General features: G+C 45.1%; 1 protein-coding gene across 1 annotated transcript in view; it reads right to left on the bottom strand.

Annotated features, from left to right (window-relative positions):
- Positions 1–775: 775 nt before the first annotated feature.
- Positions 776–20,501, bottom strand: part of SLC12A8 (solute carrier family 12 member 8) — a 49,464-nt gene continuing 29,738 nt past the window's right edge. The window contains exons 6-13 of the mRNA XM_075710922.1: positions 17,335–17,422; positions 15,975–16,062; positions 12,651–12,797; positions 9,004–9,679; positions 8,033–8,130; positions 5,642–5,759; positions 3,368–3,428; positions 776–941 (exon numbers count right to left, since the gene is read on the bottom strand). Coding sequence (XP_075567037.1) covers positions 776–941; positions 3,368–3,428; positions 5,642–5,759; positions 8,033–8,130; positions 9,004–9,679; positions 12,651–12,797; positions 15,975–16,062; positions 17,335–17,422 — 1,442 coding nt within the window. The remainder of the gene's footprint in view (positions 942–3,367; positions 3,429–5,641; positions 5,760–8,032; positions 8,131–9,003; positions 9,680–12,650; positions 12,798–15,974; positions 16,063–17,334; positions 17,423–20,501) is intronic.

The following is a 20,501-nucleotide window of genomic DNA, read 5'->3' as shown; positions in this document are numbered from 1 at the left end:
TCTGCCCCTTCAGCCAGGAGATGCTCTATTTGGACCCAGCTATGTTGTCAGGTCCCAGGTGTCATGTCAGAAAGGATGTGGGAAATCACCACAAACAGCTTCGAAGACATCATTTCACAGTTTTACAGTAGACGTCATTATACCGCATTACTTCATTTAAGTGTGCGATTCCAGTTGTGAATGTGTTTCATAATCTTCTTGTACTTGTCACTGATTCTGGCCTATTGTCTAATGCCTTAAACTACTTTCTAAGACCTTGGTAATTGAAAAGCTGAGGTAGAAAATTACTGTATTACAAGCAGGAAAATTCGTGCCAAGAGGAGAAGTGAATTGACCTGGAAGGTCGCATCCATCCGTGGCACAGCTGGGAGCAGGGCGCTGGCTCCTGCTGCTGAGGTCACCGCTCCCAGGCACAAAGCGTCCCTAGTCACCCAGAGGACATTTGAAATGGGGTGCTGTAAGCTTTTATAGTGGTGACGGTCTTTAGAGCTCAACAGTGCTTATAATTGAATTCTTTAAAAGGATTATATTGTCCTCAGTAACTCATCACTTCCCTGGACTGGCCCTTTCATTTGCATTTTTTCCCCCATTTTGGATAAGATTTGAAACCCAGCAGTGTTGTAGTTTGCATAAACAAACAAGCCTCGAATACATAACTAACTATTCACATCCTTTTCATATATATTCAAGTATTTCACAAGGCACCGTGGCAGCCATTAGCATTTCTAAATGCTTTTTGAAGTGACGGCTTGAGGCTTAATTTTTTATGTGTCCTTTACCGGAATTGATTCCCAAACTCCTCTCTGCTGATAAGCGAGGACTGGTGATAGCGGTCCCGCGAGGCGAAGTCTGCGTTCTCCTCGGTGAGCTGTGTGGTCTCCATGCCAACTGTTGCAAAGGATGGTGTCACCACGATCTGCTCCTTGGGAGATGGCCTTCTCCTGCAAACACGAAGCACAGGCGCCTGCATCATCCCTTGTTTGCCATCCATTAGCAGCCGTGCTCTCAGCTGTGCAAACAAGGCAGGGCGCTTCGAGAAGAGGCTGAATCCTTCTCGGCGCCCTTGGGAGGCATAGGGCTAACCTGAAAACATTTTTCTTAGAAGGCGCACAAAAAATATACTCCCTTCCCCAGCCAACACTGGAAAATATACATTTTCTTAACAAATAAGTTTCCTCTTTGGACACTGGCTATGGCAAACACTTTCCACACTGTGCGGGAGAAGAAGGAGCATGAACAATTTCTAATGAAAAATACCCTTCTTATAGTTTCCTAAGCTTTAGTGTACAATTATTTTTGTAACTCTTTCAAATGAAAGAGGAGATTTCCCTGCAATCTGTTTATCCCAGAGGCTGATTTTAAGAAAACCTTATTGCACATCTGCAAATCAAAACTGTAAGAGCTTATAGCACCGACTCAGACCTCGTTGAGCACCTAAGAGCCTTAGAGGTGTCAAGGATCCTTGGTTGCCTCCAACTCTCTTGCAGTCTAATGGGATTTCTTCTTTACCTCGAATTCATTAAAATAGCTTGCCTGGGTTTCAAGAAAAGAGAGCTTAGGAAAAACCTGTAAATTACTTCAATGCAATTTCTTGCAGCATAGCAAAGGTGGGCATCAAAATGACCCACCCGACCCCCAAGCAGAACCAAAATTGTGCCAGCGTGAGCAGGAGCCCTGGCATTAGGATAAGGTGACCAAGCTGGCTGGCTGACCCAGACATTGCACTCTTTGAGGAGAGAGAAATAGGATCAGTTTCTGCCTTGGGCACTTGCCAGCTCCCCACTCGGCCCTCCTCAACAGCATCTTTGCTCATTGATTGCACTGATCGAAGCACTCCAAGGACTGTGCCGGTCTGGTAACCCACAGGATAAAATTCGCCTGTGACAACAGCACCTCTACCCATGAGAAGCAGGGCTGCCTCTCCGGGAGGGATAGTTTCTCCTTTCCACACATGGTAACTCTCCATGAAGCCTTGCATCTCAACCAGCCTCCCGTGGAGGACCTCTGACAATGAGCAGGACACGGGGCTGAGACGCACCAAGGGACAACCGGCAAGAAAATCCTGCTCTATCATCATAGCTGCACCAAACTAAAATGACCTGACACAAATCTGCCTAGATGCTGAGGTGGAACTGGAGAATCTCCCTAACCTGGGCTCTTAGCCCCTAAAGCTTAGGCAAGCATGCAGCTTTACACAACCACTGTGAGAGGCAGCAGTAGCTGTGTGAACAAAGCTATTCATGGCAAGAGGTGTGCGGGACAGGGGGGCCTTCAGGGACCCAGTCCCATACTCGGAGACATCCACTGGTGTGGTAGAGAGAGAGATGGATGTGATGCAGGAGAACCGACTTGTCTGTTCTCAGCCATGCCACAGACCTGCCATGGGGACCTAAGAGAAGTCCTGTCACCCCTGGCTTCTCTCCCAAGCTACCTCTGCTACCAAAGGCATGTGGCCATGTTATAGGAACTGTGGGCAGAGGCAGGAGCTGGCAAGACAGTCACAGGTGTGTGCCAATGTGCTTAAATGCCTGGAGTTTCATTTATTTTAAAGCAGCCACCAAATTTGCCCACATAATACACGGCAGCTCATGTTGTGCAGTCCTTGCTACAGTGTTCACCCACCGCAACAAAAAAGCAACCCAAGAGACTGAGAACCTCAAAATCCCACTGCATCATACAGTGGCAGAGATGGTCAATACCTGCTGTGGGAAACCCAAATGTGATGGAATTAATAATTAATAGGATCAAAACAGATTAACAAAACTAGTTAATAACCAACCAAACAAAACCCTTAAGGTCTTCTAGGAAGGAAAAACCCAAGACAATGCTACTGCAGTCCCATCCAAACTCAATACTGAATGGTTCCTTAACTGAAGACCTTGTTTATTGTACTTGCCCTGTAGCTATTGCGGCTTCCCCCCCAGTTTCCTCTCTGAAATTCGAGCGCAGCTGCCACGTGTGCCTGTTCCACCACTACTGTAGTAATTCGCTTTCAATGGATGGTGGTGGAAGACATGGAGTCTGCTGTTCCTCACTTCCTACCAGATTTTCTGCTTCAACCCGAGCCACCAAGGTTGAGCACAGACCTTTGGGGTAAGATAAAGCTTCAGGCACTGAGATATGGTTAGCAGCTGACATGTCCATGCATAAGGCAGAGGAGACTCCAGCATTCCCACTTATGTGGTCAGCCATACGCCAGGCTAACAGGAGCAAACAGTTATTTTTACCACTAAGAATAACTTTGAGTATGCAAGAAGGGACCGCTTAAGGTAATAAGCAAGTCAACTCTGCCACCCCTCTGTGCACATCAGTGGGTCACGGGAACAACGAGCACCACCTCAGTCACTGCCAAGTGACTGGTACCAACCTGCACAAAGTGATCAAAATTGACTTAATCCAGCTGAAGAAACTGAAATTTGCTGCTGCTCCTGCAGAGAAAAGGCACAAGAAATCAGTACGCTGCTAATTCTCTCATAATAACATTACGCCATTGAATTTTTGCACAAATCTCAAACCAACATGCTTGTTATTAGCCTTCAGTACACAAAGATTTTTCAGTGGCGAGAACACTCCTGCAGTCTCCCCACACACTGTGGCTTTTAAGCGATTGTCAGGAAACTTAACCCAAATTTCCCATGGAGAACAGTATCCCTTCCCAGACCGACAGCTTGTGAAAACCCCAGTAAAGCAGTGAGCAAAGCACAGACACCCCCTGCAGTACCTTTTCCTCTTGGACTGCAAAGCTCATTCCCACTGCAGGAATGGGGAGACGGGAGGAGCCATTCAACCAACCTCAGCCAGGGTGGCTGTGGTCTCACCATTCATTCCCTCCCATTTGACCCCATGCAGAGCTGGCTTAGCTTATTACACCAACACCAATTTTTTCTGATTTCTCTGTAGAGCTAGTTTCCTGCACTGGCTCAGTACATGGGCGGGGAAGTGCTGGAGCTGGCAGCGTGAGAAGTTTGTGGTGAGGGACAAGGAGGAGAACAGAGACCCAGCAGGCTTGCTGGATTTGCCTTAGGCTGTTGGGCAGAAAGAGAGAGGAGAAGGGGCATGTCGAAATCCCAGAGCATTTCTGCTCCCAAGGTCTTAATCTAGTCCTTAATCCAGAGCATCTATCCAGCCAGTGTCTCTCAACCTTTCTAGACAGAAGGGTTGTTCAGTCTTTTGGAGAACAAACTCATGGATCATTGGATGCCATGTGGCTGCACAATAACGTTCACTCACAGCCAAATAAAAATCAGGCTGAACTTTGAGTGTTCATTTCTAACTTGTTCTTTGCCATGAGTTGTTTTACTGCATGCATGGGAATGCATGTGCAAAGGAAACCAAGGAAAAAAGGTCTAATTATGCTGCCCTTGCTCAGATCACCTTCCAAAATTCTCTACACACTGACTGAGAAATTCTTTTTAAAGTCATTTTTGGTAAATATTTCAAAAGCACATAACAGAGATATAATATAGTGAATACACAAAGGCAAAGAAAACTCCAAAGCCTGAAAACCTTATTTGTGTTTTGTTTAATATATAAAAAAAATTGTTAAAACTTAGATATATTTCAAAAGATACAAATTAGCAAGTACTATCCGCAATCTCAGCTCTTTTCTACTATCCTACACAGATCAATAGAACAGACAATAATTAGAGTAGAAAGAGAAGCATTGGTGAGCGATGTTTTGATCGTTACCAAGTGACAACTATTTTTTGGTTTCTCATCGTTTGGGTTTCTGAAATCTAGTACCTACTTACCTACCGTCTAATAATCTTTCATCTAAATAAAGCCGGGTAGCTATTTCTGCATTGCTTAAAAGACATGAACTCAGGTTCTCTTGACTTTTCTCATCTTGGTTTCTCATCTTGGACAAAAAATTGCATGTACACACATGCAGGTACTTACGCACATATGCACCTACGTATGTATTTATGCATAAATACGTGAGTACACGCACGCTGTGTGCGTATCCCCCTCTCCCTTCAGAGACACAGACCAGTGCAAACCCCTCCTGCCGCCGTGCCAAGGAGCTGTAGGCTCTCGTGAGCTGCTTTCTGACTGTGCTTCACTGTTTAATTTTGAACTTGTTTAAGCCGATCACATGCACAGACCTTTCTAATGCCCTCTGCCTAAGAGTATTTTCCCAGATTACGTTCCCAACATATTCAACCTGTTTAGTTCTGGAATCAAAAGGCTCTCTTGTTCTGCAGTTATGAATGCTGAGATTTAATGAGATAGTCATCATAATTCCCATTTTCATTAAAGTTTTCTCAGATGGGTTTAGATTCATTAATTAAGTTTATTAAAACATATTTATGGCAGATTTTTCTCATTGCTGTGATACATTTACAATCTGCCATGCCTCTAAAGTCTTATTTTAGTATCTGGTGTTGCCATTTGAAGTACAATATATTAAAGCAATAAGCACAACGTTCAAACTATCAAACTCATGCTAGTTGCAGTTAGAATCCAATATAAAATTAGAGAGCCAGAGAGAAAATGTATTACAACCAGCAACAGAACAAAACCTCATCATTCACTGTGTCACCTGCATATTAAACACAAGAGTCTTGATTCCTAATTAAGTTAAAATAAAGCTTAATGAATTTTTAAGCAGATTTAATAATACAGGAAAAAAAATACTCACCAAGGGGGAGTCCTGGGCTCACTTGGCCGATGTAGAAATACAGAACAACTGCTGCACCCAGGCTGACAAGCGTGTAGATCCACTGAATGACAAACATGATGGCGAGGGACACGATCGCCTGTTGGGAAGACAAGGCTTGGGGTTACCCCAGAGTCCGTAAGAGAACACCTTGACAACAAGCTGACAGTCCTTCTTCTGCAAAGCCCAGCGGCTCTGCTGACCTCCTTGCAGTGGCCGGGAAGGACTACTCACCTTCAGACACAGCCTCACACCAAGTCAACAACTTGCTCTTCAACCTTGCAAGATGAGCATGATTTGCAACTCTAACGAAAACTCTTTAATAACTGAGGGAGTGCTGGAGCTTTCAAGTTGTTGTGAGAGCACCAGTAACTGGTTTTTGGCAGGGTTTTTTTGCCAGAGATGCTGAATCTTGGCTTTAAATTCATCGAAAAACAGTGCTTCAATGGCATCTCTGCACCTCCAGCTTTCTCAGGGACTTCTCAGGAGTATTGTATAAGAGATGTGCACAGTCAGGACCCAGGGCGCAGCCACCTGGCATTATCCTGACAAGTGTTGCCTTTTGTGTGTCTCCCTCCTAATGATGCCCCTGGATGGGGACACAACAGAGGCTCTCCTTGCCCAAGACCTGCTGTACAGCCCGTGTGCTGCCCGTGGGAGGATTGATGCCAGTTGCAACCACGTGGGTGGATGGACCCTCCTGGGCATCGGTGCCTGAGGACGGTGGTGCAGCAGGACCCCGGCGGAACCATATCATCTCCTGCCTGTAACACACTCCACGATGTGTGGCTTTTGGCCACACGTAGAGCATTTCCACGCAGTGTTATCTCTAAAGATTTGGGTATGGTGTGGCTGAAGTTTCTCAGTAGTGAGGTTCCCATGTCATAGGGAGCCTCGTTTGGCCTCACTGTTAAAAGGAGGGACAGCACAGGTTTACAGTGTCATCTTCAGCAGCATGGAGGTAGCTTTCAGTGAGCTACCTTGAGTCCTAGAGGCAGCGTGGACCTCAGGTCTCTGCTTGGGCTACTCCAAGAGGAATATCCAGAGGCTCACCAGCTCAGGAGGCAGATTTGGCTCAAGGGGCATATGAACCAGTGCGGGGTTAGCATATTCAAGGATCAGGGTAGGAGCAGCAAGGGGCAGCACGCAGAGAAAGCTAAATGAGCCCAGACTGACACAAACAGTGAAGTTCAAGGAGGGAGGGCAGAGGGGAAAGAAGCCAGGATGAATAAAAAATGCATCTGATTTTTGCTTCTGTGATTTTATTTTGCATCACTGATCCTTTCTCAGCTCTGCTGCAACCTCCTCCCAAGTCTGACTATTGACAGGAAACCAAATCTGCTTTAATGAACACGTCAGTCATCTCCGCAAGCAAATTCCCCTGCGAAGGCAGGGAACTGACTGCTCCGCAATGACATGCCCTTGGGAGCCACATTAGTTAACCGAGCCCAGAGACAGCATCAGGGTGCAACCTCCTAAAGGTGTCATCGCTAGAGAGGAGCCTGCACATCCATCCCACCCCTGGCATTGCAATCCAGTGGGACCCCTTGCCAGGAGCTAGCTGCTGGCAGCAGCAGCAGTGAATTTAAAAAGTAGGTGTCAAACTCCATCTGAGGATTAAACTAAAAGGCTTTGGTGTGTTGTTCAAGTGGGTTTGTTACATTTTACACACAGCTACGAAACCCCCATCCATGCAGCAAAGCCATATAGGTCATTCATTATGCATATCTGACCCTTTCCCTGTCATCTGCCCATTAATCCATCTTCCCAAGATGAATTTAAATGTCCTAAACTCCTCAGCGGCTTGAGACAGAAGCTACTGAAAACTTATTTATTCTTTAAAGTAAGGTGCTGGAGGAATGCTCCACTTTCCTCGCTCAAAAGGTGGAATTTCACAGGCTACTGTTATCAGGTCAGCACTAATGAAACCCCACCCCGAGCTTGCAGAAACTGGCTCATAAATAAAAGCCACAACGCTTTGAAGCTGATGTCTCACTCCATCCCAGGACAAGGGAAAGCAGGGTGGCACACAGTGAAAAGAGGGACACTGATTTTTTTCCCAGCCAGCCTAAAGTCCTAAGATGCCAGACTTCAAATTGTATCTTTTTGGTTTGGGTTGTTTGTTTTGGGGTTGGGGTTTGTGGTTTTTTTTTTCCCTGTTGTTGTTGTTTTAATTAATACACCATCTGGCTTTCTCTGAATTTGAACTGCTGGATGCATGGTACCTTGAGTACTTAATTCAGGTGACCTGGAATACTAGAATCAAAAGCCATTTTAAAGTACTGGATTGTATTTACACTGCAGTAAGTGATGAATTTCCTTCTGTTTTCTACAATCACAAACTCGTGCTCAAAATAAAGAAAAATTACTTACACCAGCAAAGGAAACCCAGTGATTGCAGAATTTGGAGTAGAAGGATTCTGGTATTTGCTGAATTTCCAGCTCTGGATTTTGTTGCTTTATAGACAATTCTACAGGAAAAAAAAAAAAAAAGAATTAAAAAAGAGACGAGACATTAGAAAGGAGCTATAATGTGTTTTTTTTCTTCTACTTTACATTACCAGATTCCAGAAAACCAAAGCAGAAATTCTAGCTGACAGCTGGGTATGGCAGAGTTAAACCAAAACCTCTAAAATGAAAGCAGAAAAGAAGTGCAAGGGAAAAAAAAAAGTTGCCAACTCTGGTACTGAGTCTATTTGAAGGCCACACTTCCCTATCTCTGCCTCAGTTTCCCTACTTGTGAAAAAAGAGAAATAATACTTTTCTCTCTCAGAGGGATTCATGAAGCTTAATTGACTACTGCTGATAAAACACTACAGCACTGACATGACAAACTCCAAGCAAACACACGGTATCAAATACCCTCATCGCCAACAAAACAAATTCAGACTCTTAGCTGTGGATGTTGAGTTACAGGCTCTATCTGTGGCAGGGGACCACTGCATTTTGATAGCCTGAGTTTTAGACTCGCACAGTTCCATCCCTCTTACCCCGCACCAGGATGAAGTAAATCCCAAGATACACTCAAAACCTTTTTAATGTACAGCGTTAAGCATGCATGCGTAGAATAACGAGTATATAGCAAACAACCCTACACTAAATATAGTCCTGCCTGCTTTCCTGCGATTAATCTTCTGTAGGAAATTGCATTGGAACTTCTCCTGTGATGCATTGCGATGAACTCTACCCTCACCTGGAATAAATGATATTATTGCTATGAATCACTGAATGACAGCCCCGTATAAAGCTAGTTTCACGCCTGCCTTCAGGAAAGCACCGGGAGGACCAAGGTTATAAACCATTCCCCTGTGAGCATGCAGATGTGCGCCTCCTACAGCCCTTACCTTCTCCCCTCTGGCCGGGGAGCGCTGGCACCTCACGGCAGAGCTGCTCCCCCCGCTCCAGCAGCCCACGTGTCCGCTGGGCGTCCGCAGCAGGCGATGAGCATGGGTCCGCACCACGCCGACAGCCCGGCTCAGCCAGGTCCTGCCGGCTCTCGCTGTGGGGCTCCACAGTCTCATGGCAGCCGTACTGAGTCGGGGGAGCATCGTGACGGAGATCCAGGAGAAAGCTGTCTTGTAACATCTGCTTGGCTGGCTTCTTTGCCTTCTTTTGTTTGACCTTTTGGGTTAAATTCTCTGGTCCTCCTTTTTTGCAAGTACCTGGCTCAGTAAGAAATGGTTTAAAAAGTTGGTCCATGTCTTTTGTGAATTCCAGCAAGGTGCCGTTTGATCTGCTTTGAATTGCTCCATCTGCTGCACGGCTGGAGGGCTTGTTGAAAATTAAAGGCTGGGAAGAGTGAGCAGGTCTAGCGTTTTCCATCTGGGTCTCGTCAGGTTTCTGTTGAACATTGTAGCTCAAGGAGACCGAGAAATAGGAATAGTCTACAGCAATATACGTCAACATGAAGTTGATGGTGACTATGGGAGCAAGAACATTCACTTTCCCAGTGAAGGTGAAAGCCATGGTGATGAGACTCGTTAAGCAAATCGCAGCCACTGGAGTCTTGTTGGGTCCTCTCTAGTTCGTAAATAAAACACTTACATTTAAATTAATAACCACGAGCCTCACCATGAGGATTCCCCACTTGCTCAGCTGCCATGGGTGGTTACCTGGGCGGTCTGCAGTACCCCCTTAGTCACAAAATACATGCATGCATGTGCACGCAGAGGCTCACCGGCTTAATAAATTAAAGAACAGGCTGGAATCCAAAAGCTGCTGAGCTCCCAGCTCACCTCTGAGCCTTATTCAAGCTTTGTCTTTGGAAAATTCATCCACTCTCACTCTGCATCTCCATGGTAAAACAATGTCATTAAAGCAGCAATAAACCTTCAGAGAGATTTGTGGGGCTTATGGGAAGTCTGGCAATAAAACGTGTTAATTAGAGTTAACTGTTCGTCTCTAATTTCTCTACAGGAGTCCGCATCACTGCCTACCCAAAAGGCTCCTGCACGCTGCCATTGGAAAGGCTTTGACTGCCAGACACAGCCAAGGAAGCTCTGCCGGCATCGAGCAGTGCCACCTTCACATCAGCAGCCTCTGGCCCTGCCCTGACATACAGCCGAGCTAAATCCATGGTCTGCTCAGCCTCTGCACTCAGGGTTTCCCTCCTTTCATCCACCCGAGCTGCATCTGCCCAGCGGCAGGAGGAAAGCAGCAGAGAGGTTAGGCGGCCGAGGATGCTGGAGGGCAGGAGTCAGCTCCCAGCGATGCCGGGCATGCATCAGGAAGGCAGGCAGCCAGGAGAAACACCACCTGCTCTTCTCCTTTGGGGTGGGGTGAAGGCAGGGAGAGGAGGAGAAAAAGAGAGGCAAAGCAAAGGGCTTCAGGGGTGGAAAGACTTGAGCCATCAGCTCATGAACTTTAATCCCAGGTCTAATGTGCCCTTCCTTGGACCAGGCACTGTCTTGCCGTTTTGGTACCCAAGAAGCCTGTGCAGGCTGCATAAAGACCTCACTGGAAAATATCTTATGAGATACCTTACAAAATATCTTAGGTTTTCATGTGTGTGTTTACCGCATGCGCTTCTTTAATAAACACACAGCTCAAAACTATTTCTAGTTTTATTTCCTCTACTCTTATTTATTAATAGAAAAGGGGACCAGTTCTGGACCTTACACCTTTCCACAATGAAACAGAAATACGTCTCAGGGACAAAGGAATACGGTTCTCTAAAAGCATCTTCAGTATCAGAAAGACGTACTGAGATGGGAAACAGATGGGACGATCTCAGGATGTCTCTGGCTTGGGTTTAACTCTACAGAAAACACTCGTGTCCTTCCCATCAGCTGGGGTTATGGTGACTACAACGCTTTCTTCAACCACAGAAAAGAACTGATGTGGAACAGATTGGTAAGGGCAAACTGAATTTATTAACTCTCCATGAACCAAATCTAGAAAAATTTTCAAGGTGGCAGAGAGAAGGAAGGGGGAAAGGTGATCTGCCTTTGATTTCTCACCTCTTTCTGAGCCCGTCCCATCATGGCACTCTGCCTGGACAGAGTTCAGAGCAGAAAATTTGACAGAAAGACAGAAAACTATCAGAGAAGAGAGGGAATCAACTCTGCAGTCAACTTTGCTAAATCACTGAGAATTTCACAAGGGTTGCCAAGTGGAGAACAGCCTGTTCTGCGATCACCTGACAACTGCATTCAGGGGCTGGAAGTTTTTGCTGTTGTTATTGTTCCTGCTTCCCCTATAATTATTACTATTTATTATTATTGCTATTATTATGACTTTAGTTTTAGAAAATCACTTTGAGGAACATAAAACAAAGGACAGAAAATTATTATACTTATAAAAAATTTAAATGTTTTAAAACATTAATAAATACCAATATTGTAAAATATTCTTCTGTATTTACAAGCTGCTCTAAAGGAACAAAACATCGTAAGGTTTTTCCAGCCACTTGGTACAGACAGTTAGGTACTGCAGGTTATTGAGAGTGACGGAGTTATTTTCTTCCTGTTTAGAAGATGGGAAAACTATAAAAAATAGTTTGCTCTGAGTGTATAGCCCAAGACTACAGAGACCTTAGCAACTGGTACTTTGACTGATCTCAGTAGAACGACTCCTGTGAACGAGGATTATTTGTTAGGACAAGGAAAAAGCCTCTTGTCATATTCAAAGCAAGGCTTTGTTTCAAAGTATATCTAAAGCTTAGCAGCCCCCTAACTTAACCTTTCAAATCTATTCTTTGTTTCTATTTTATAGTGTCCAAAAGGCACCTTATCTTACAAAGAAGTGTCCTCTTCTCCAGTGCACACAGACTGAATCCACAGCACCACAACTAGTCATGTACTCAGCTATGAGGTTACCAAAGAGGATAGGAACAGCTCAAAGAAAATGTGCAGGAAAAAAAAAGAAAAAAAAAAGATAAAGAGGCATCCATTTCACCAAGTGCTTGGACAAAAGCTTCAGGCCTCTGCCCTGGACAGGAGGGCAAAGAAGAGCTATGTACCTCCCTCCACCATGGTTAGGATCAGCACCAGCATAGATAACGCATTTGTAAAAGAACCCCACAGGCAAAGTTATATCCTAAGTGGCTGTTTTACTGGGGACATCTCGAAGAAGCGGGTCCAAGGGAGGGAGGGGACCAACAGCAGCCCAGGAAGGGCTGTCCGTGCACAGGGGCAGGACAGACAGCCCCGGGGCCGGGGTGCAGAGGTGGGCGAGCGAGATGCTGGGGTGAAGCAGGGCTGCTCCTGCGTGGTGCCGAGCCCCGCGGGAAGGCTCAGGGCAGAGGTGGTGCAGTGCAGGGGACAGGCAAGGAAAGGACCACAGGCAGCTGGGCTCTTGTTTTTTTAATAAAACCACCCATTTCCTGGCTTTTCTGCCTATGCATAGGGTACCAGATCCCGAGCCCTCTCCTCCTTGCATTTCATACATCCCCCATCTCACCCTACAGACACATAGAAATCCTGGCTTCTTAAATCACCAGTTTTCCTTCAGGTGAAGCTTTGACAGCAATCTCAGAGAAAGGATGACTAACCCCACGTCCAAGGAAGGCAAGCATGGGGATCACGTTCTCCTGGGCAATGCACTGCAGGATCCTGGGTGCTCCATACAGCCCTCCCATGCAGGAGGCCAGGGACGAGATGTACAGCCCTAGCAAAAACAAGAAACCCACCAAGGATACCTGGAGGAAGTGGAGAGAAAGCAAAGTTGATTATATTCTTCTTTAAAGACCCCCAAGCAGTCTTAAACACGTGAATTTTAAGAGACCGCACATATTTTGTAACATTGCTAAATGAACAGAGCGAGCCCTCAGAAAGCAGCAATTTAACTAGTCTGTGGTATAAAGTGCAAGTAATTAATACAGGAAAATTATCCCATAAAAGTAATTTAATACTGAACATCCTGCACCAACAGAGCCGTGTGACAAGCTCATATCCAAGAAATTCTTTGTCACTTGGAGCAATTGCAGCAAAGCAGCAGCTATTAGATTCCCCTTAAGTAACTGGAAGTGAGTTTATTTCAGGAGAGATCACTTATATACAGAGCACATCATACAGGAAAAGCTGCCCAGGCTTCCAACCATCCAAAACAGGAAGACAAACCCCTGCGTCCCAGAGGGGAAAACCAATCCTGAAAGAAAATCCACAGTAAAACCAAATCAAAATTGCCACTTAAACAAATGGCATCTCAAAAAATACGCTCCGAAGGATATAATACAATGACCTTATTTTCCTGTCTTCAATGAGAAAAGAATTTCCTTTGGCCAACATGAAACTTAAAAAAAAAAAAATCTTTAAAGCCACAGTGCTAACAAGGCTGGGTTTATTACCGGTTTCTAGTGAGCACCCTTTCAAACGGAGAGCATCTCCTGCAGACGTGGAGGGAAAGGCAGGCAGCTCATGGTCTATCACACAGAAGCGAGGATGGGGGTCCCCCTGCGCAGGTCCCCACTGTCAAGAGCTGCAAGCACAGGCAGCACATCTAAAAAAAACCCACCCAAATACACAAAACCCTACAATATGAACACTGTGCATGAAAGCTTTGAAATGGGAGTGTTCCTGGTACCATGGTGTAAGGAGGTGGGCAGACACAGCCAAGGAGACTAAGGTCTGGGGTCACCTGAGCCATCCCCAAATCCTGCAAGACCACAGGAGTCTGACAGCCAGCAGCCAGCCACAGAGAAAGGCAGGCAAGGCATGGCGGGTAACACCAGCACAAAGGCCAGGCAGGGAGAAAGCCCCAAAATTTTGGTCCAGATCCATCCTGCCCATACTCCACTGAAGCAAGCTGCTGGAGGTACAGACAGACATCTGCGGCAGAGGATGTCACCAAATGCAGGTCCCCTGCATCCCACGTGTCCTTTGCTCCCACCCCTCCTCTTGGGGAAAATAAGGTCTAAATGAACATGGGTCCTCCCAGATTCTGCCCCTGTTGAAGTCCGGTGGCACATGCTTTATCAGAAGGAATTACAAAAATTTACACGGCTGAAGATGATTCAAGCTACATCTGCCTCTTCCTCATCTATGAAATCTGCACACAGCAAAAAGGAGATTGGGTAAAAAGCCATAAAATGCTTGCTGTTTGGGGAAGGCCTGTAAAATTAACGTCGTGGTCCAGAACCGTACAAACTTCCTACCACAACATTTCTTTTCCCCATGAAAATCCACTTCGCCTTGTGAATTTTATCTTGTGGGACAGAAGAAACTTGAGGCAAAGATGAGCAGATATCAGCTTCCATTAGACCAACAGACAAACACTCAACTGGGAATCTTCCCTTCCCTCTCCTCTAATCCTGCCCTGCTCTGATAAATACTTGGAAGAAACAATCAATTGTGCAAGATGTCATATATTATTTTAGCTGCCAAAAATGCTTGCATTTAAATGTACTACTTTACATTCAAATCAGGGTTAAAGGGGAAGAGTCCTTTTCACCAAGGCTGATGAAAGGGTTTGCTGGGGATTTTGAGCAGAGAGAGCGTGAATACTTTGTAAGAAATTGGCACTTCGAGCTCATTAGAAGTGAAAGTACTGAATCTCATTTTTATGTTTAAAAAGCCAAACAAGTATTGTAAGGGAGAAAAGCAGCCAAGCACTCGCTCACCTGTGAATGACAGAAAGGGAGAGTTTGGGTGTGTAATGATCTCCCCTCACACACACACCCCAAAGTCATTAAAATCTAAAGCAGCTTGTAATAACTCAAAGCAGCAACTTCAATATTGGGATTGCACCATTGTTTTGTTCCATACTAGGGAAAACTGAATTTGCTTTTTGGGGATTTTGGTTGGTTGGTTGGTTTTTTTGTACTTAACATTATTAAATATCTTCACATTCTTTACTGGGGGATTTTTTATTCCCCCCCCCTGAGGATTTTGAAGTTAAAACACAGCTTTAACAATCTCTTTCTCTTCAGCTGATTCATTTAAAGCTGATTCTTCTAGTTACTGTACTTTTCTCCCACTATGTCATTGTCATACAAAGACGTTGCCTTAAAGAAGGTAGGCTCATTCTTTTTTCCCCTGAAACAGAGACAATTTTTTACCTTAGCAGGAAGTGGCAGGAGCCCCACCAATAATTTGGAGTTTATTTGGGGGACTGGAGGAAGTCTAGAGCTACAATTACTTAGAAAGAAAACAAAGCCAGAGTTTCAAATTTATATTTTAGATTAAAACCATGTTACAAATCAAATAAATGGCAAACATCTCAATTTTAAATTAATCACAAGAAATAGTGTCAAATATGGTGAACCCATGATTTTGGATAATGCTGAATAACAGAAAATTAGCCCTTCCATATCCCATTTAAAGTAAGACAGTGGCACACACCAAAACCTTTTGCTCTCTTTTTAAAGGCCTGCAATGATAAGGTTCATTGCCTGTAACACTAAAAACTTCCCTCATGTATATACACCCATGTGGAATGTCTCGAGTTTAATAATCCTATTGCCCGCCCTGCAATTACAGCCCACTAGATATGGAAATGTAAGCTTCGCTTGACTTAGTGAAGATAAGCAGTGGGGTTCTTTAGAGATTTCAATTTGGCCTAAGCTTTCACCAATGAGAAAGGAAACATTGACTAAAATACAGCATTTATCATTAGATCACATTAGCATATTTTAGTTCTTAAAGCTACTGCTGGGTGATTATGCCAAGATTCAGCATTACTGGAGATGCTGGTGAATGCAAAGCTATTCAAATCAATTGTACCCTGGGATTTACAATGGAGAAATCCCCCTGAATTTCAATGAGGGATGGGTACCCAAATTCCTTAGGCTTTTGGAAAACTCAAGTATTCGGTAAGGCAGATGGCAACCCAAAAGCACCGTTACATAAAACCACGCTGGTCTATTCGAACAAGTTACCTTCTCTGCTATCATGAAGTCATAGCGGAGTGACTGACGGGTACAAATGGCTCCCAGCAAAAAAACAAAGACCATGTATAGAAACCACCTGCAAACAATAAAAATAAACTATTTTTTTCCAGCAAGACAAGACCGTTGAGAATTCTGCCCATTAGCAGAGCCAGGAGACGGTCAAGTACCCGCAAGATGGGTCTTCAATCACTCTGCATGGGCTGCTCCTACATGGTTTAGCCTCAGGGCTAAACTGAACACAATTTTTTATGATGAGGGTGGTGAAACACTGGAACAGATTGTCTGGAGATGTGGTAGATGCCCCATCCCTGGAAACATTCAAGGTCAGGTTGGAGGGGGCTCTGAGCAACGTGATTCGAGTTAAAGCTGTCCCTGCTCACTGCAGGGGGGTTGGGCTGGATGAGCTCTAAAGGTCCCTTCTAACCCAAACTGTTCTATAATTCTGTGATTCTGCAGGTACACAGGTCCCCTCATCTGGCAGTAACGTTAAACACTGCAGCCGCCTGCTCTACCACCTCAGTCATGATCCTCCTCTGGCGTCTCCGGCCTTTCCAGTACTCAGATGGAGGGATAAGCTAGTCTGTTTGCAAAGCCCAGACAGCAGAGATGTGAATGACCACAGTCCATCCCTCTGTGATACTTCCGTGTCCTGTGGTATCCCCTCATTTAAAACAAGCCCCAGTTTCAGCAGGAATCCCTCTAAATTCTGAAGATCCTTCCTTTCTGTCTGAACTTTGGTACGCAATTAAAAGTAATAATTTCAAAAGCAATTTATGTGGCAATGAAAGCAGGCAGGAAAACCTACTGATGTTTTTTTTAATATGTAACAGTATTTTACTCCTGGAAAGCAGCATTTCCTGGGGGAGAGCACTGCTCAGGGATGCAGGGCTCCTGCATTCCTTTGGCCTTAGAGATGGGTACGTCATCTCACCTGCCTTGGCCCCATTTTCCCAATAATAAAATTAATATTCTTTTATATTTTATATATTTTATATTTATATAGAAAAAGAAAGCCCTTTGAAATCAACAGCAATAAGTGACAAAATCATGCACCCCAAGCCTTCAAGAACTTTGCATCCCGCTCTGGGACAGCTGGGCTGCAGCAGCACAACTGCTCTAGCACCAACACACATCCCACCCAGCGGAGGAAGGACTGATTACATCCACATTAATGAATGTCTTCTCTAACCCACCCAGAGTAGGTGGTGGTAATGGATGATAATTTGAATGAGGGCCAGACTTTAATTTTCCAGATGGCTGAGTAATAAAGGTTGATAGGAATATGAAATGGATTGGTCACATCCAGGGCAGTCTCCAAAGAGTAAATTTTCCCCCATCTACGACTTACGAGGTGCCAATAGCAGCCAGAGACCCCAGGGGGATGTTGGTAGCTGGCTTCCGGAGATCTCCGCTCATATTGAACCCAACCATCACACCTGTATGTTGCAGACATAAATGCAATTTAGAGTTATAGCATATATAATACATATTATAATATGTAATATAATTTAATCAATCAGTTAATTGATTGCTTCAGAACAGTAACTGTATCACTTCATTGCACTTCCACACACATGAATACTGGCTCCCATCAATTGCTTCGTAAGAAACTGTTCATGTCTTTAATAGAAGCAAGCCACCACCAACACATCTACAAAGAACCCTTTGTCCAGTTTGAACAATGCTGCAGGGGGAAGGGAAAAAAAAAACAGAAATCTGGACAAACCCCATCTTATCTTAATGCAAACCTCACAGAAGACAGTGCTGTCCAGTTGTTGAAAAGAAAAATGCTACCGTTCATCACAGCAGCACATTCAGCAGGTGGTACTACCCCGGCAGACCAGATCCATTACAGGTCCCTGCATTCAAGGGGGACAACCGCCATTACAAAACAGCCTGTCCTGTCCGTGTTTAATGACGAGCACATGCGCATTTAGCAGAGGGAATAACAGTGCTCAGCACGTAGGTGGCACCTTCCAGCCAAGGGATCTGCTTTGGAAGTAGGCATTATCTCTACTTTCCAGATAGGAAAACAGAAGCACTGAGCGGGCAAATGATTGTCTCAGTGTCACGTAGAAAATGCGTGGTATGAATAAGAATAAAGTACTGAACTGTTATTTTAGGCCAGAGACCAGGGTATTGTACAATCACGGACAGTCCTTAGCCTAAAAAATTACCATCTAAAAACACAAGAAAGGGAAACAGGGTGGAGCAAAGGATCTCCATGTTGAGGCTAGGAACCTGAGGTACAAATGGTTTATGAGACTTTGCCCACAGTTGAAGAAGGAGTCATACCAGATTTGGCAAGAAAACAGAATTTTTTTCATCAAATCGGCCCAAAACTTTTCCTAGAAGACTTCAGATATCTGCTATTAAAAAAAAAAAAAAAAAAATCTGTGATTTAGAATCCTGATGAGAATTTGGACAATTTGAAGGCAAGACAGAAGAGCCTCTTTAAGACACTAACTTCGGCCCATCACTGTCCCACCCCCTCAGATGTTAGACTAACATCTTCGTAAGGACACGTGGGCCAGGTGCCAGTCAGCAGTGCTCATGGGATGGTCCCTGGGAGCCGGGGTGAGATCACCACAGAACAACAATGAGGAGGAGGACGCCAACGCCACGGCGCCCGCGGCATCTGCCAGCCCTGGCAGCAGGGGACCGACCACACGTCAGTCTGCCACTCAGCTGCCAAGTCCAGCAGTCATAACTAATTTTCAGAGGGCACAAGAATGACAAAGTCAGTCTCTCAGGCTGCAAATCTGAGTGACTACAGCTCTAAATCAGCAACAACCCATTGCATTTTAAAGCTCAAACACTGACTGCTGCTTGGGAGGATTTTCTCCCAAGATGAAGGGTAGGCAGGAGCCATGGGACAAATCCCAAGATGAAAGGGACAAACCCATCTCAGCTGGATGGGTGCCTTCCCTACAGACCTTGCATGGCCACCAACAGACTGCCAACAGGGACCAACGGTTGGATTGCTAATCGGGGAACAGGGGCTCATCTCCCTGCTCCATCCCAGGCTTTGCTGTGCATCTTCATAGCTGCATCTCCCCATCTGCTACATGGGAATCATAACACTTCCTCTCCTCACTGTGCTGCCACAATGATAGCACATTAATGAGCACAAGGCACTCACATGTTGCCAAACACAATGGCTAAGCATCCAGGGCTTTATTTATTTATTAGTAATATTTTTTCCTTGATCATCTTTTTCTTCCCTCCCCCCTTAATCATCCCACCCAGCAGCTATTTTTTTCTGTCCTCTCCACCACAGCGCCAGAGCCCCAACAGTCCCCGTGGGCTCCTGGCATTCCTCAGCTCCTGGAAGAGCTGTCTTCCAGATTCAGACCAGATTTGAATCCTTGACACCATACCGAAAACATTACAAATCAAAATGAGTTCTTAATTTTCTCCTGGAAGACTATTCCGAAGACATACTTCTGAACAGCACTGCTAAAAGCCTATCAGCTGGTGCGCTTCTCCCTGGATAAAGCTTCCAAGCGCTGTTCAAGCACTGCTCCTTTTAAACAGCCACACAATAGGCTTAGCTGGAGGTGAGAAAAGTTAGGAAGGCAGAAGTCCATGGGAATGGTCACAAACAACATGCTAAATGAAACTGCTATAAAGTACTCTTCAGTGACTTTGTAATTCAGGGGCAAAGCACAAAGCTGAGAATACTCTGAATTTTTCTTCCAGAGGGAGCAAACTATTGTCAGAAGGACAGCTGTTAATCTCATGTGCCTCTTGGCCAAGTTTCCCAAACATCTGGCACCACCTCTAAATCTCCCAGCTTGAGCTTGACTCACCTCTTCCTCATCCAAACTCCTACCTCAGCAAAGTGCTGGGGAAACACCAAAATGGTGTTTTCTGGACTGAATATGAAAAAAGGGGAAGACATGTGAGTCATCTGTGCAGTGATGACTGCACAGCCCAGGCCACCTCATTGCCTCCCACTCACAGACCCACGCATATTCAGGAGCAGCCAGGAGAGGACCTGCCAGAGCCCACATAAATGGGATCTTGAGATCGATGACTGACCTCCTGCCTGGCAGCGACAAGGGGTCAGACCCAGGTCAGTGCACACCATTAGCTTCTGTCAGGACCCCCTGGAGGTCACCAAAGTCTCATGGCTTCCACTGCCAAAGGCCAAGGCCACCACAGAAGGAATGAACATGGATATTCTCGGCCACTGAGGCCAAAGCCATCTCCTCTGTGCTGCAACTATGCCTCAGACCTGACTAGTACAGAAGGATGGACAATCTGGTAGTACAGAAGTATGGACAATGCTAAAGCCACCTCTCCACCACCACCCAAAAAGTAATCTTCCAGGCAGGATGACAGCTGCCAGAGAGCAGTACTGAGAAGGTCTTTTGCGAGCAGCAGGCTAACCACCACACTTTTCAATGAAAGGACAACCTGATTAATTTAAAAAAAACCTAAACAATCTCCACCATCCATAGCCTCAGTCACCTCCTGCCAGAGAACTGGTCTGACTTGCAAGAGGCTAAA

The sequence above is a fragment of the Pelecanus crispus genome, chromosome 5, assembly GCF_030463565.1.
Source record: "Pelecanus crispus isolate bPelCri1 chromosome 5, bPelCri1.pri, whole genome shotgun sequence".
NCBI lineage: Eukaryota > Metazoa > Chordata > Aves > Pelecaniformes > Pelecanidae > Pelecanus > Pelecanus crispus.
The sequence above is the reverse complement of the archived record's forward strand: the minus strand, read 5'-3'. Positions and strand labels throughout refer to the sequence as shown.